This window comes from Ascaphus truei, unplaced genomic scaffold, assembly GCF_040206685.1.
Source record: "Ascaphus truei isolate aAscTru1 unplaced genomic scaffold, aAscTru1.hap1 HAP1_SCAFFOLD_2951, whole genome shotgun sequence".
In the NCBI taxonomy this organism is placed as follows: Eukaryota; Metazoa; Chordata; class Amphibia; order Anura; family Ascaphidae; genus Ascaphus; species Ascaphus truei.
Window position 1 is genome coordinate 7,455 of NW_027455914.1, and position 14,815 is coordinate 22,269.

The following is a 14,815-nucleotide window of genomic DNA, read 5'->3' on the forward strand; positions in this document are numbered from 1 at the left end:
CAGTATGAACGAGGTTACCCTCCGGTTCATTATTGACCATTTATTACAGGTAGTTACACACATCAGATCTATCTTCGCATTTGATGCCTTGGATTATTAACATATATACCATACTAAGTCTACTATTATAGCGCGTTTATAATTACACGCTCTGATACATCTATATTGGGACAAGACTTTATCTACATAGTGGTCCCACTACGGCCCCATTCTATATCTGTAGGCAGCTATATGTATAGAACAAGATCCTGAATATCAATCAAGGATCTCCATATGTACTATCAACCTAACTATTCGTAGTTATGTTACAAATGACACAGTCACGTGCTGTTTGATATATATTTTATTTTAAACCCCCTTTTTTTATTCATTGGTTATCAATAAAGTATTTTAACAAAATCATTATACATTCAGTTGTGACAGAGCACTTGAACACTAGGTTTCCTTTTCTCCATTATACATGTATGCCCCTACCTAGTAAGCACCTCACTGTGGTTCATTACTCAGCTGTGCGGGTGTTCTCTGTATGTGTAGATATGAAAACAAAACAAATAGAAAAACAAGGCTCATCTCCATGCTGCAATATAATATCACCACCCTGTAAGGTAAAGGTGATGCTCCTAAAGATGGGCCACAGGACTTCACGGGGTCGCGATCCCCATTGGTAGCAATCACATGTTCGGGGATCTCCCCCAGGGTGACAAACAGAATTCTGATCTTGGGATTCTGATCAACCCAAAGAAAACTAGCATTTTAATGATGATTTACCTGGAATGACATAAGGACCTACAGTATGGCATGCCCTGGGCCATAGCAGGAACATTATTAGAGTAATCTGAAGGTTAAAATAAGGAATGCTAAGGAATTTTTCTAATTACTTTTAATACTGGTGCACAACATAATTTCCTTCAGAACATACCTACACATACATTTGAATTGTAATAATTTTTTTCTGCACATGGGGGAAATATGGGCTCTGAACTGCTATCTTCACACATGTTCTACTCACCTGTGCTGGTAACTTCAAGGCTTTCCATCTCCTGAGCTTCCAGGTGACTTTTCACACTCGTCCCCTCTATTTGCTCAGCCCTTGGTACAATTTCATCTTTAACTTCATCTGCTCAAATCATTCAATACCAATTACATTTTCTTATTTCATTGACTCTCATATTTAATCCATATTCTACTTAATGTGTTTTACTGTTTTCCACATGGCAGTGGGTACCAAATTGGATAGCTCCTCACCTGTAGCCGCTGTTGGGACAGAAAATTCTTCTGTAGGTACTAGTACTGTATATAAGGCCCTCAACTTACATGCAAGAACAATATTTTCTCTTTCCTACCGCGTAGCAGTAGGATTTGTTATTTTGAAATAGGACTCACCGTGCAGTTATATTCAGGAGTCGTCAGCCTCTCCCCCCTGAAGCACCAGCCGGTGTCTGTGTTCTGGAACACAATCAGTGAAACACAAGGCCAGGGTAGGCCTTATAGGGCTGGTAATGGCATCCCACGTGAGTGCTGACGATCGGAAGTGGTCAATATGTCTACAAGCGGCATGTGCGATGACGTCATAGGCGCGACAGTGACGGAATTCCTCTATTATGCTTGTGGTATGCGGAGGCACTTAGAAAACCAGGAAAAGAGTGCAGATTGAGCATGCAAGCAAGCAGTCTCCCAAAAGGTCACAGTCACAAACAAGTCTAGACAAGAAGACTCTTTTCCAGAGGGGTCAGATGTATTTCAGCAACATTCGGGGGCAAATATTGGGATTCATCTAAACAGGTGGGGGTTAGATGAAGATTTGGATTTTAATTTAGACCTTGTAGACCCCTTAATTAAGGCAATGAGGTAAATACTGGCGTTACAAGACACAGAAGAATAATGCATGAAGTAAGAAATTATTTATGGGCTCACAAAGGAAGATGAGATATTTCCCCCTGCACAAGGTTATAAAGTGGGTGATGGAGGCTGAGTGGACACAGCCAGACAAGAAATTGCTTGCTCTTAAAAGATTTGCCGGGATGATTTCTATTGAGAAAAATTGGTCAGGTTTTTGGGAAGCCCTCCTAAAGTTTACGCTGCAATCACAAGGATTGCTAGAAAAATTAAGTTGCATGTCGAGGAGCTGTATCCTTCAAAGACGCTATGGACTGAAAAATGGAGTGTGTCATAGGAAAGTATTTTTCAGTATGCAAACCAACAGTAGCAATAACATCCCTATCCAGAGCCATGCACATCGGAGCAGCTTACATGGAAGAAACACTCAAGAAGGATACAATGAGAGGATTGATCCTGAGTGCTCTCAGAGAAATTAATTTGACAACAGATCAGCAAGATCCATGGCCCTTTCAATGGCAGTGAGAAGGGCACCATTGTGGCTGAGACATTGGGTATATAGAAAAGATGTCCAAGCACATCAAAAATGTGTAAAAATTAATTATAATTAAATGGTCATACTAGACCTATACTGCAAAAATGTGAAAACTATATGAAACCACAGATAACCATCTGAAGTTTAACATATATTAGTGAGTAAAATACTGTGTACGTGACCTAGACAAATAACACCACAGTGCAAATATATATAATAATAAACATCTCTTTACAAGTAGAGGGTCTGAAGCTGTACTGGAAAGGCTGAGGTCAAGATAACGCCAGCTAGATAAAGAGAAAAAGAATAAAGCGCAAGACCCTCATAGTGTAGTATGTAAAAATAGAATTTGTATACGGAAGGTAAAATATGCACGTGCAGAATAGAAATACTATATAGGCATGTAGGTATTGTGACAGATATAAGGGGATGGTAGTGGAAAGTGTATATGTTGCCCCTCAATTATTGCAGGGTTTCTGCCAAAATTAAGCCCCAGGGAGATGCAGTGTGTAATTTTGGATTTTTTCGCCTCCTATTGGGTCCCTGGGGCGGAGCACTTGGAGAGTAGGGTGGGCCAGTGCTCCACTCCATGTTCTGGAGATTTACCAGGTAGAATCCAGACCGGGACTTCTAGCTCTCACTGGTCTCACACAGCTGCAACTGCTAATGAAGAGGAGCAGCTGTTAAAGCCTGCCTGTGAGCAGACCAATTTGTTTTCAGAGAAGCTTGTACTAAGAGAGCGGTGTTTTTTGCTCAGTGGAGCAAGGACTTTTGTTTATTTTGATTTATTCATTTTATCTGCTGTAACATCTTAATGGTAAAATAAACAGGCCAAAGCTTTATTTTCACCTCTGTGTCAGAAGACTGTCTCCGCTACCTGAAAGTGGTGATCCCTGGATGAAAGGTACATAGCAAAAGGGTACTTTTGTCACAGTAGAAAAAACAGTAATGGATAAGGCGCTCCCACGACTGCTGCACAGGATCCACAGAAGGCACCATGTCTTCCTTCAAAGGCTACGATATGGCCACAGATGCCGAAATTATTCACCCTCACATCTCTGCTCCTCTAAGGAACGGGATAGCCAGAGTAGTAGAATATCAATTGAGATCCGCCTTCTCCAGCAGTTGCAGCTCTTGGGTACTGCGTGTCTCAACCTCCAATCAGCACAGCAGAGAGAGGGAACTCCATGCATCGACAGGCGGAACCACAGAGTGACGTGTACCGTGTCACAAACTCCAACCAATCATAGCTCTGGTCCCAGAGGGGAAGCAGTGCGGTCTCAGCGTCCAGGCATCGTAATCGGAATGCGATCAAACAGCATCTAGCAGAAGCGTCTAATGTTGAAATAAAAGTCCAGAAATAGATCAGTGAGCTTAATAAATCCGATAAACATATTGGATCAAAATGAAAACTCCACCGCGTTTCATGACGCAAGGTAACTTCTTCAGAGATGCTGTGATGGGTTGGAGTTTGTGATGTGGTACACGTCACTCTGTGGTTACGCCTCTCGACGCGTGGGGTTCCTTCTTTATGTTGTGCTGATTGGAGGCTGAGACGCGCAGTACCCAAGAGCTGTAACTGCTGGAGAAAGTGGATCACGGTTGATATTCTTCTACTCACTCCACCAACTCTGGCTATCCCATTTCTTGGAGGAGCAGAGATGTGAGGGTGAACAACTTCGGCATCCGTGGTCATATCGTAGCCGGTGAAGGAAGACGTGGTGGCTTCTGTGGATCCTGTGCAGCAGTCGTGGGAGCGTCTTATCCATTACTAGGTTTTATACCTACAGTACATGCCTATATATAGTATTTCTATTCTGTACGTGCATATTTTACCTTCCATATATAAATTCTATTTTTACATACTACACTATGAGGGTCTTGTGCTTTCTTCCTTTTCCCCTGAGACATTGGGTGGCAGGCTCCACCACAAAGAACAATCTATGTTCTCTGCCTTTGAAAGGAGAATATATCCATCAGCCAAAAACGGGATGCAAAATCCAATGTTAGTGGGAACTGTGTTCCTGCCGCAGGAGAGAACAGCAAAGTGTTTTTATAATCCTCAGAATGTGTTACATGCATGCGCCAAGGTCTCTCGTTCTGGGAAACCTCTCTCATAGCAAATCAGCATGAAGAGGATCCGTTGGAAGGGAACATTTTACATTAAATAAGGAGGGCCCTGCAATTCACTGTGGGAGGAAGGCACGTGCAGTTCACAGCTGTATGGGCTCAATCTGTAAGAGACAAGTGGGTTCTTTAAGTCATCCAATAAGGTTACCATCTGGAGTTCACTCAGAAACAAGAGGAAGATAATTTTTGATTTCCAGCAGTACATGGCACATAGAAATCGAAGACTTAGAACGTATCCTAATGAACCTAACACTGAATTGAGTGATAAGGGAAGTCCCTCGTTCTCAAAAAAAGAACAGGACTACTCCAGAATATTTCTGGTCAGAAAAGTACATGGAGAATTCAGAGCAGTATTGTATCTCAGGAGGTTCAATACTTTCATCCAACTAAGAAAATTCAAGATGGTATCATAAAACACAATTATTCACGAAGTCAAGCCAAAGAACTGGTTGGTTTCAATAGACCTGAAGGATGCATATCTGAACCTACCCATCACACAGAGCCATCAGAGATTCTTCATAATTCCAGTAAGGGGAAAGCATTATATATACACTGCCATCCCTTTTGGATTAGCACCTTTACCAAGGTAGTAGTTCCATTGGTGGTTGAGTTGAGATAGAGGGCTATCCAGATATATCAATGACTGGATGAACAGGAAGAATTATTGTTAACATCTCAAGACAAAAGGTGTTACTGTCGAACACACACACAGTAATCACAATCTTGGAAAATCATGGGTGATGGGAAAGATTCCATATTAAACCACTGCGGAAAACATTCTTAGATCAATGGAACACAGATCCAAAATATCTAGAGCAAAATATTTACATTTATACCAGAACAGGACTGGATCTAAGATGGTGGGAAATCCCACAAAATCTACATAATACACTATCCCTCCAGGAAGGTGACTGAATAACAATAACCAACAATCAGTTCTGGATGGGGAGTGCAGATGGGAAGACGGTTGGCACAAGGAAGTTGGCCAAGGTCCTACAAAGAGCTTCCAGCAAACATGCTAAAAATGAGTTAAAAATGAGTGCAGTGAAGAACATGATCAAAAAATGTCACGCTTGTATTAAAGACAATAATATAAGAGTAGAATCTGACAATATTGCCATGGTAAAATACATTGCAAAAGAAGAAGGAACCAGAAGCGGGAGACTCACATCATGTCTTAGGAAGACCACACGAACAACATCACAGCGGTTCATATTCCCAGATGCAAAAGAAAATGCTGCAGCTCACTTTTTGAGCCAAACAAGAATCTGTCCAGATGAATGGGAATTAGATGTTGGGCTATTTTACCAGCTGATGTATCCACAGGGTCAGCCCCAGAGAGGGCTCCATGAGGTCTATCTCAAACACAAAAAAAGTTGACTGCTTCTGCTCAAGGCTTTCATATGATCACTCGAATAAGACAAGAAGAACATGGTTTGCCCATCTGGTGAATATGGCAATAGATCCCACATGGCATCTCCCAGTCTTTCAGGGGACATGGAGATTAGGTGGCACATACTGAAAAATAAGGGATGTTCAGATAAGGCAATTGCAACACTAATGCCAGCCAGGAACACCTCAATCTCATTAATATACCGTTGATTTCAAGACTGGTGTCAGAAGAAAAATCAAGATTTTTCTGACCTCTCTTTTTAGTCATTGATAGAATTTTTGCAAGAAGGTTTTGACAAGGGTTTCAGTCTACGTTACTGAAAGGGCCAGGTTTCGGCATTATCTGCACTACTAGAGAGGAATTTAGCATCAGACACCTTCCCGACTCTTGTTTTTTTCCCCCATTTGCCAAGATACACCCTTTCCTCTGTTGCTCTACTGCTAAAACTCAAATGCAGGCCCTTATCCTCTCCCATCTCGTCTATTGTAACCTTCTACTGTCCAGCCTTCCCAGCTCTCACCTGTCTCCCCTACAATCTACCTTAAATGCTGCTAGAATCATTTTACTCTTTCCTAAATTGTTTCAGTGACTCTCCTGCCAAAATCCCTCTCCAAGCTTCCTATTCAATCCTGTATTACTTACAATATGTTCCTTCTTTCTTTTAAGGCAATTCACTCCTCTGACCCTCCTTACCTCTCAGTACTAATATCTCATTATGCACATGCCCAACTCTTGCGTTTTGCTCAAGGACGTTTTTTGTCTGTCCCTTTTGCATCTGAAGTCATCTCCCATATAAAACCTCTCTCTCCCTCACTGACCCACGCCTCTGGAATGCCCTTCCCCTCAATGTCCGACTGGCACCCTAGCTCTCCACCATTAAGACCAATCTTAAAACAAACCTCTTTAACAAACCATATGGGTTGCTCCATGGCTGATACTATACATTTATTCATTGACCTCAACCCCTTGCTGATGCAGTTAACAGAATACCCTCTTACTGTCTCTGTAAATTCCCCTTACTTACCACTTAGATTGTAAGCTTTTCAGAGCAGGGACTCCTTTTCCTAATCTTACTTTTATGTCTCAAGAGCTTATTTTTATTATGTATTATATTATGCCACATGTATTACTGCTGTGAAGCACTATGTGCATGGATGGCCCTATATAAATAAAGATATACATACTGTACAGGCTTATTACAAGATTTCTACAAGCAGTCCAACCGCTAAGACCCAAAATAAGAAGCACAATACTAACATGGGATCTTTCATTGGTCTTACAATTCCTGGTGGGTCACCAATTTCAACAATTGCAGCAAATTCTGTTGACCAGGATGACAATCACATCAGCGAGAAGACTGGCGGGTCTCCAGGCTTTGACGTTTCACCAGGATAAAGCAGTTTTAAGACCAGTTTTCTATTTGCTTCCAAAAATAATTTCCCATTTCATTTAAATTAAGTAAACGCCTTCCTTCATGTTCCTATCCTCTCTATATTATATATATTTTTACATCCATGGGAGAAACCGAAGTCTGTCCTACAGGTAAGGTGAGGGACTTATATAATAGGACCTGCAGAAGACTCTCCTGTCCTACTACGGCTGAAGGGGAGGAACTATCCCATTTAGTACCCACTGCAGAGAGTGGAGACCCGGAAAAGAAAATAACGGTAAACTGAATACATTTTCTCTTTTTTTCCCTAAATCATTTTTTATTAAAATGGCTTTACTAGAAAATAACATTGGAATATAAATACTAACATTATTAATGGTTTTTAAACAGTCAAAAATATTCACATGAACTTAACATTTAAGAACTCCGGGAGACTATCTACTAATTCTGACCCACGTTCCATGGAGATTATTATCCTGTATGTTACTCACCTGCACTGGTGTCTGGGTGGAGTGTCCCCGGTTGAATGTCCTTTTCTCCTCTCTCTTCCTCTCCCTGCTCTTTAATTGATACAATATCTAGATTTTCATAGTGGTGGATTGTTAGTTCCAATAGAGGATTAAACAGATGTGTATACATTTAAATTAAGATATAAAAACCTTTTAATTGAGAGTTTTTTTACCAAAAAGGGTTACATCGCCATTTTAATACACTTGGGACGGTGTTCTGCTAACACAGCAGAGAGACAGACTGCAATCTTGTATCTCTGCTGATCATATCTTTTACGTAATTGGCATCAACCTTGTCCATAACAAACAAAACATAGTTCTATATATAACTATTCAACTAAATATTACATTACAGATGCAGCCACGAGTATTAGAACTCTTGCCTTGGAAATTCTTGGGCAGTCACACAGTAAATGCCTCAACATTTCTGTGCGATTCTTAATGGCCCATAGGATTAACATAGCGGGGGGTCCATGCAGTCCCATTCAAACTGAATAAACAGAGGACATTACCCAACCCCCATTGACGTTTTTTTTACGTGTCCCAATAATAAAAAAAGTATATATGATATAAATATATTATGCTGGTGAATGTATCTAAAACATCTATAAAAACTCTAAGACAACACAGCTAAATAAAACAACAATTGATAGTTTTTAAGCAATAAATCAACTGGTGTAGCAACTCAATATCCATCATCCACTGTGGGGTAAGCAAATAAGTCCAAAAAAGTTCATAAGAGCTCATAGCTTCCAGCTAATTTAGTAGTAGTAGTGCAACCCTGTGGCTTGCCCGATGAAGCCGAGTACCACGGCGAAACGCGTAGGATGGAGATAGCCGAGTAAACAGAGGACATTACCCAACCCCCATTGACGTTTCTGCACGATCCCCAAGAATGATTGAGTGTGCATGTGAAACCACACACTGACGGAGCATCTCGGAGACTAGGTTTGAGGATGGAATCTGAACTACACCATAGGGAAGTTGTGTCTGCAGCCCGAGTGACCCTAGAGAATATGTGCAGGAGAGTGATCGAGGTGAGAGCTAAAATGAGAGACTCCTCAAATGCTAAATGCTTAAAAGAACTTCCCAAATGTGAGTGCAACCATGGATGTTAGTTAATACACTGATTAACTTTTGGAAACAAATTGCACTATTGTTTCTTTTTTGTTCTCGTCCCTTTTTTATTTTCATCTCTACCATTCTTGTTACACGTGAGTTTGTCTGTATGTCACTTCTATTGAATCTAGCAGGAAGTTATGAACTTTTTAAAACATAGTTCTACCTGAACTCCTGTTTAACGGGATTCCCAAAGATTTGAGGGACTTGTAATTCTCCACCATTACGTCCTTGTAAAGCCCGTTGTGTCCTTCTATATAGTCCCACTCCTCCATAGAGAAATAGACAGCAACATCCTCACACCTTATAGGTACCTGAGAGAGAGAATGCCATTCAGCGTTCACATAAAGCAATTTATTCTGTAATTACTTATAAAGAGACAGTAAAACAACAACATGAAGTGAATCAGAGAGAAGATAGAATAATACACACAGGTCCAGACAGAGCGTGGTCAATAAAGGGTAACTACTGTACTGGCTCCAATTTGGTATGTTCCAAGACCCCTGGCTGTTGGTTTCTCCATGATATATTTCCTTCTTGAACAGGCAAGCATACTGTCTCTTTCAGCCAGCAGCCATCTTGAGAAGTCACCTCACCTATCTCCTCTGGTAAAGTTAATATAATTGACCTCTCCCTTATATTTGTTACCTGCCCAGTCCCCCCCCCCTTTTTGTTACTGTTGTTCTACAATAGAGATTACAGAAGAAAATAAGAACTCTGTGTGCATCAACAGGGAGTGAGTTAAGCTGCCTGCCTCTACTCACTTGCCACAGTGAACTTGGGACAGAACAGTTATGAATCTGGTATAATGTAACATTCACCAGCAGTGCTCACCTCTCCAGTTAGCAGGTGGATGCTGCTGTGGGGGGAATTCATCCTCACAGTTATGTATTCCTACAGAATGAAAGAGTTATGTATGAGATGAGAAAGGGGGCTCGCGCTTAAAATGTGTGCTCACCTGTCTGGATGCGCCGGAGCTCTGTGAGGTCCTTTCTCCGACTTTTAGCTTCCGTGATTGCACGCTACATGCGGCCGTCGCATTCCAGTACGATTCTTTTTTGTAGGTCTCGTCTCTTGCAGGCTTTCCACAATTATTGTTTCTCGTCAAGTAGGTGATATATGTTTCTGACAGTATTTGGTAACGTGGCTGGTCGGTCCTTCATTTTATCTCTGACAAAAGCCAATCAATGGGACTATCCGCTCACTAGAAAAATCCTCTATTGTGTCCAAACTCATGGCTGATCAACTTTATCTGTTCTCTCCTTCTACCTAGTCATGTCCCTTTATTATCTTGTGCTCTCCCTATGCGCTAAGTTGTCTTGTCTGTCCCAGGCTCTGTCACTGAATAACTGCATCTGTCCCTGGACACCGGTTCTCAAAGTAACACACATACGCACTATGACACGCTACAGATGCAGCGGCCGTTATTCGAACAAATCACGGAGCCGTTTTCATGTGTGCTGCTGTACTCCACACAGCATTAATGCGACCAACCGCCCCAGCACACATGTTTATTGCAGTTGCTTTGTTTGTGCATGGATTCTGTTTCTTTTTGTGCAATGAAATGAATTGTAATGTGTACAGTACTGTGCTACCGTGTCAATTTCAGTGTTTAACACTAAAATGCCACTTTCTGCACTCGCGTCTTAAGGCGGGAAGGGGCGGTAAAGTTGGAAGAAATCCCGCGCCATGACATGGGTATTCTGAGGTATGCAACGTGTGAAGTGTTCGAATAACGGCCGCTGATTCTGTACAGCAGCTCTCACCTCTCCAGACAGCAGGTAGATGATCTCCTGGGTGTGATTCAAGATCCTCTCAGTCATCTTCTCATAATTAATTTTGTTCATCATCAGCGAGTCAGTCAGATGCTCCAAGAATGGTCTCTGGGACAAAAGATACATGGGAGATGTCAGAAGTACAGATATAGGCATTTTCTGTCTGCGTCACTGTGCATTTTGAAGTACAGAGAAGAAAGACTAAGGGGCATATCTATCGGTGTCTCTTTGCAGTGGGAGGGACAGATATGAGGGAGTCATCAGCTCCTTGTACTTTTTCATCATCACTGAGTTACTTAGAAAGTCCAAGAATGAGCTCTGGTCCCTGTGGGAGTGTTTCTCCACTTGGGGACCTCTGCAGTTAGGAATAGTGACTGTACTTGTCCTATCACATCAATAATAGGAGAGAGACCAACCTGAAATACTATGAGGAAAGTGACCATATTTCAGGAATCCTCAAACAAGACACCATCCTGCACTAAAATGTAATCTGTGCTACTTTATTTAAAAGATAATACTGTTGTGGTGATTTTAACAAGATGCTGTTCACAGTTATTGCGGATATGTTTGTGATTTTCAACAAACATGGGGATTCAGTGGGAGGTACAGATGTAATCTCAAAGAAACACACAGATGCACAGCAGGTCCCTTATATACAGAAGGAGATACGAGGGGTGCCATTATGACCTTCTGTAGACGCCCTCACCTCACCAGTCAGCAGGTAGATGATGCCTAGGGTGTGATTCAAGATTCCCTCAGCTATCTGCTTCTTGTCCATCATCATCGAGTTAGTCAGATGCTCCATGGTGGGCTCTGGAAGCAAACAGAGGGTAAGATCTACAGATCTCAAGCAATAAGGGCTTTTTCTGTCTGTGTCACTGTGAGGTACAGAAGAGAAAGACCTCTCGATCTGTGACACTTTACAGTGTGAGAGACAGATGTGAGGAAGTGATCTGCTTCTTGTCATTGTTCATCACCAACGAGTTATTCAGATACTCTAACAATGCTTCTGGTTCCTGTGGAAGCGTTTCAGCACATGGTGGTGACCTCTGCAGTTAGGGATATGACTTTACTTGTCCTTCACAGCAATATCAAGAAGTGAGAGGTAGGCAGAGACAGAGACCAACTTGGGAGACTATGGAGAAAGCTAGAAATCTCAAACAGGACAGGATCATGCACTAGCACAGGGGAGCGCAAACTTTTCTCCCTGCGCCCCCCTGCCTGCTTCCCCCCACTATCCGTTCAGATCTAGCAACAAATGACGCCACGGGACATGTGATGTCACGGTGCCATGTTAACGCGACCCCGCGGCTTCATTTGATGCCGGGTTGCCATGGCGACGTGTCGCTGGAAGGTAGGATAAGTGAAGTTACAGCGGCCTCACGCAATCCCAGGCATTTCATTTAAATGCCTTCGGGGAAGAGCTGGGCCTCTGTAACCCCCCACACCCCAGAAATGATTGTGCACCCCTGCACCAACATGTAATATGTGCTACATTATATAGGAATAATGAGAGATGGGAGAGATGTGATAAAAACCAGTAGAGCCGACAGAGCGTGTCTGCGAGTGCGTGCGTCAGAGCCGAGCACATCAAGGGGGGGGGGGAGTGGGGACATGGTGTGATGGGGGGAAAGGGTAGTGAGGAAAGGGTGGGTGTGGGGAAAGGGGGGGTTAGGAGAGAGGGGCAGTGTGCGAGGGGGGCAGTCTGTGAGGGGGGGACAGTGTGTGTGAGGGGAGGGCAGTCTGCGTGAGGGGAGGGCATTCTGCGTGAGGGGAGGGCAGTCTGCGTGAGGGGAGGGCAGTCTGCGTGAGGGGAGGGGGGTCTGCGTGAGGGGGGCCAGTCTGCGTGAGGGGGGGCAGTCTGTGTGAGAGGGGGCAGTCTGTGTGAGGGGGGGCAGTCTGTGTGAGGGGGGGCAGTCTGTGTGAGGGGGGGCAGTCTGTGTGAGGGGGGGCAGTCTGTGTGAGGGGGGGCAGTCTGTGTGATGGCCAACATCCATTGCAATCAGATATCACAACTCTGTATATAATATTCTCTGTTTCTGTATTTCTTATAAACCAATAAAAGCTTGTAACATGTCCCCTGTGTATTGGTGCAATAAAAGGTCTCATACCCCCTTCCATGTATGTTACACACACAGCTTCCCCCCTTCTCTGCCCCTCACCCAGTAAGAATATTTAGCAGCAGCCATTCCCATGTGAGGTGGGTGCATGAAGCCCCCATGTAATAGTCAGGTCTCTGCACACAGTGTAACAGGAGATTAATGTAATCAGAGCCTCTGTGTAACTATATTACATACACATAAGAAACACATCACCTCCTACCTGGGGGCAGCTGCAGCATGTGGGGGAGGGACTCTGTGCTCTGATTGGCTGCGCTCTGAGTGATGTCATGCGCTCCCAAGTGATTCTGGGATTTGTAGTCCTGCTGCCTTCAGAGTTACAACAAAGGATCAGAAGCAGGACTACAACTCCCAGAAGCCCCTGCTGAGAAGGAAAGGACTCAAAAGCCAGATAGCAGGCAATTCGCACAGAGGCTCAGGGTGTCAGCATTCATTGGCTGCTGTGTGCCATGTGATCTCTTTCCTTGTCCCCATTGGCTATTGTGAGGTGTAGTCCTGCTTCCTATTCAGTGCTCTTAGGCCTCGTTCAGGGTGCAAGTTGGAGGGAGGGCGTTCGGGAGGGAGGGCGGCAGTTTGCTGGGCGATGTGTGTTCATCCCCAGCAGACTGTTTCAGGAGTTGAGGAGGGGGCGGGGCTACACACGGCAGGTTGGGGATCGAGGCTGCAGTCTTGAAATCATTCTCAAGAATGATTTCATTGGCTGCCGAGGTCCCTGTGACGCTGCTGCAGATTCAAAAAAACGATTTTTTCTGCTACCCTGACAACCAGTACAGGCATACCCCGCATTAACTTAAAGTGAAGCACTACCTTTCCCCACTTATCCATGCATGTACTGTACGGCAATCGTCATATACGTGTATAACTGATGTAAATAACGCGTGTGTAACAGGCTCTATAGTCTCCCCGCTTGCGCACAGCTTCGGTACAGGTAGGGAGCTGGTATTGCTGTTCAGGACGTGCTGACAGGCGCATGCGTGAGCTGCCGTTTGCCTATTGGGCGATATGTACTTACTCGCGAGTGTACTTAAAGTGAGTGTACTTAAAGCGGGGTATGCCTGTATTCAATTTGAATACTTTGTGTCCCACTGCAGCTCGCACGGCAGCACGCCCTCCCTCCGAAGCCTGCACCCTGAACGAGGCCTAACTGCTAAAACAGATTTGGGGAGCGCAGATATCACCGTATGTGGAAAGAATAAACAATATATAGTCTAGTAGTTTCTTAAATAGGAGACATCTTGGGTATAAACAGAAATGGGGACTCACACTTTCCCAGTGAATATACAGCAGTGGACGACCAAATGGTTTGTCAGCTCAGGTGGGCTCAGCGCGTTTTCCCTCAATGCAAACCAGAAAAATCTCACTCTTCGTGCAACATTGTATGTTCAATACATGTTGTATTATAACGAATAATAGCGCACTTACATTTCAATAATGTGGCTTGTACACATAGAAATTAAAGAAGGCCCGATTCCTCTAGGCTTCCTGACTGCGTCGCGTCACTTCCGGCGGTCATCCGCATCACTTCCGGTCACGGACTATCACAATTTTGGTGCCGCGGGTGCAGGACGGTCACAGGAGCTTGCGTGGCCTACTCAGTCTTGACTCGAATGCGTTTCGCTTCAAAAAAGCCGCAGGAGTCGTATTCTTTCCACATACGGTGATATCTGCGCTCCCCAAATCTGTCTTTGGAGATCTACCTAAGGAGAATTGGACCGTCTCTTTAAAGGGTTGAGCTGCGATTTTATATCACCTATATCATTATTAAAAAACACATTTGCATGGTTATTAATTTAAATGAGCACATTCATTTTATTATTTAATACAATTTATTTAATTCACATTATAATTGCCTCATTAAGGAGCGCCAAAGTACCACTTTTTCTTGCACTAGCTCTAACTGCGGAGGTCATGCCCCTCCAGGAACTGCGAATTAAATTAACGTCCCCTGATCTCCCTATATTCCAATACCTGCAAATTAGGCACTTCCTGAGAACCCAATCCCCTAGTC

General features: G+C 43.4%; 1 protein-coding gene across 4 annotated transcripts; it reads right to left on the bottom strand.

Moving 5' to 3' along the window:
• Positions 1–363: 363 nt before the first annotated feature.
• LOC142483101 (uncharacterized) lies at positions 364–13,477 on the bottom strand. 4 transcript variants are annotated; one of them, XM_075583183.1, is made up of 8 exons: positions 13,010–13,477; positions 11,394–11,500; positions 10,679–10,795; positions 9,747–9,806; positions 9,079–9,226; positions 7,776–7,862; positions 1,384–1,623; positions 364–1,254 (listed from the first exon to the last, which is right to left on the bottom strand). In XM_075583183.1, exons 1-7 carry the CDS (start codon positions 13,026–13,028, stop codon positions 1,397–1,399), a joined length of 765 nt encoding a protein of 254 aa, XP_075439298.1. In that variant the 5' UTR covers positions 13,029–13,477; the 3' UTR covers positions 364–1,254; positions 1,384–1,396. The 4 variants fall into 4 exon arrangements, with proteins under 4 accessions (XP_075439298.1, XP_075439297.1, XP_075439299.1 ...); XM_075583182.1 differs by having other exon boundaries at positions 364–1,623; XM_075583184.1 differs by lacking the exon at positions 1,384–1,623 and having other exon boundaries at positions 364–1,117; positions 13,010–13,476.
• Between the last annotated feature and the right edge of the window lie 1,338 nt (positions 13,478–14,815).

Coding starts and splice junctions, on each gene's coding strand:
- LOC142483101 (XM_075583183.1), bottom strand. Junction 10,796..11,393: donor TCTACCTGCTGACTGGTGAG/GTGAGGGCGTCT, acceptor CTTTTGTCCCAG/AGACCATTCTTGGAGCATCT. Junction 9,227..9,746: donor TCCACCTGCTAACTGGAGAG/GTGAGCACTGCT, acceptor TCTCTCTCTCAG/GTACCTATAAGGTGTGAGGA.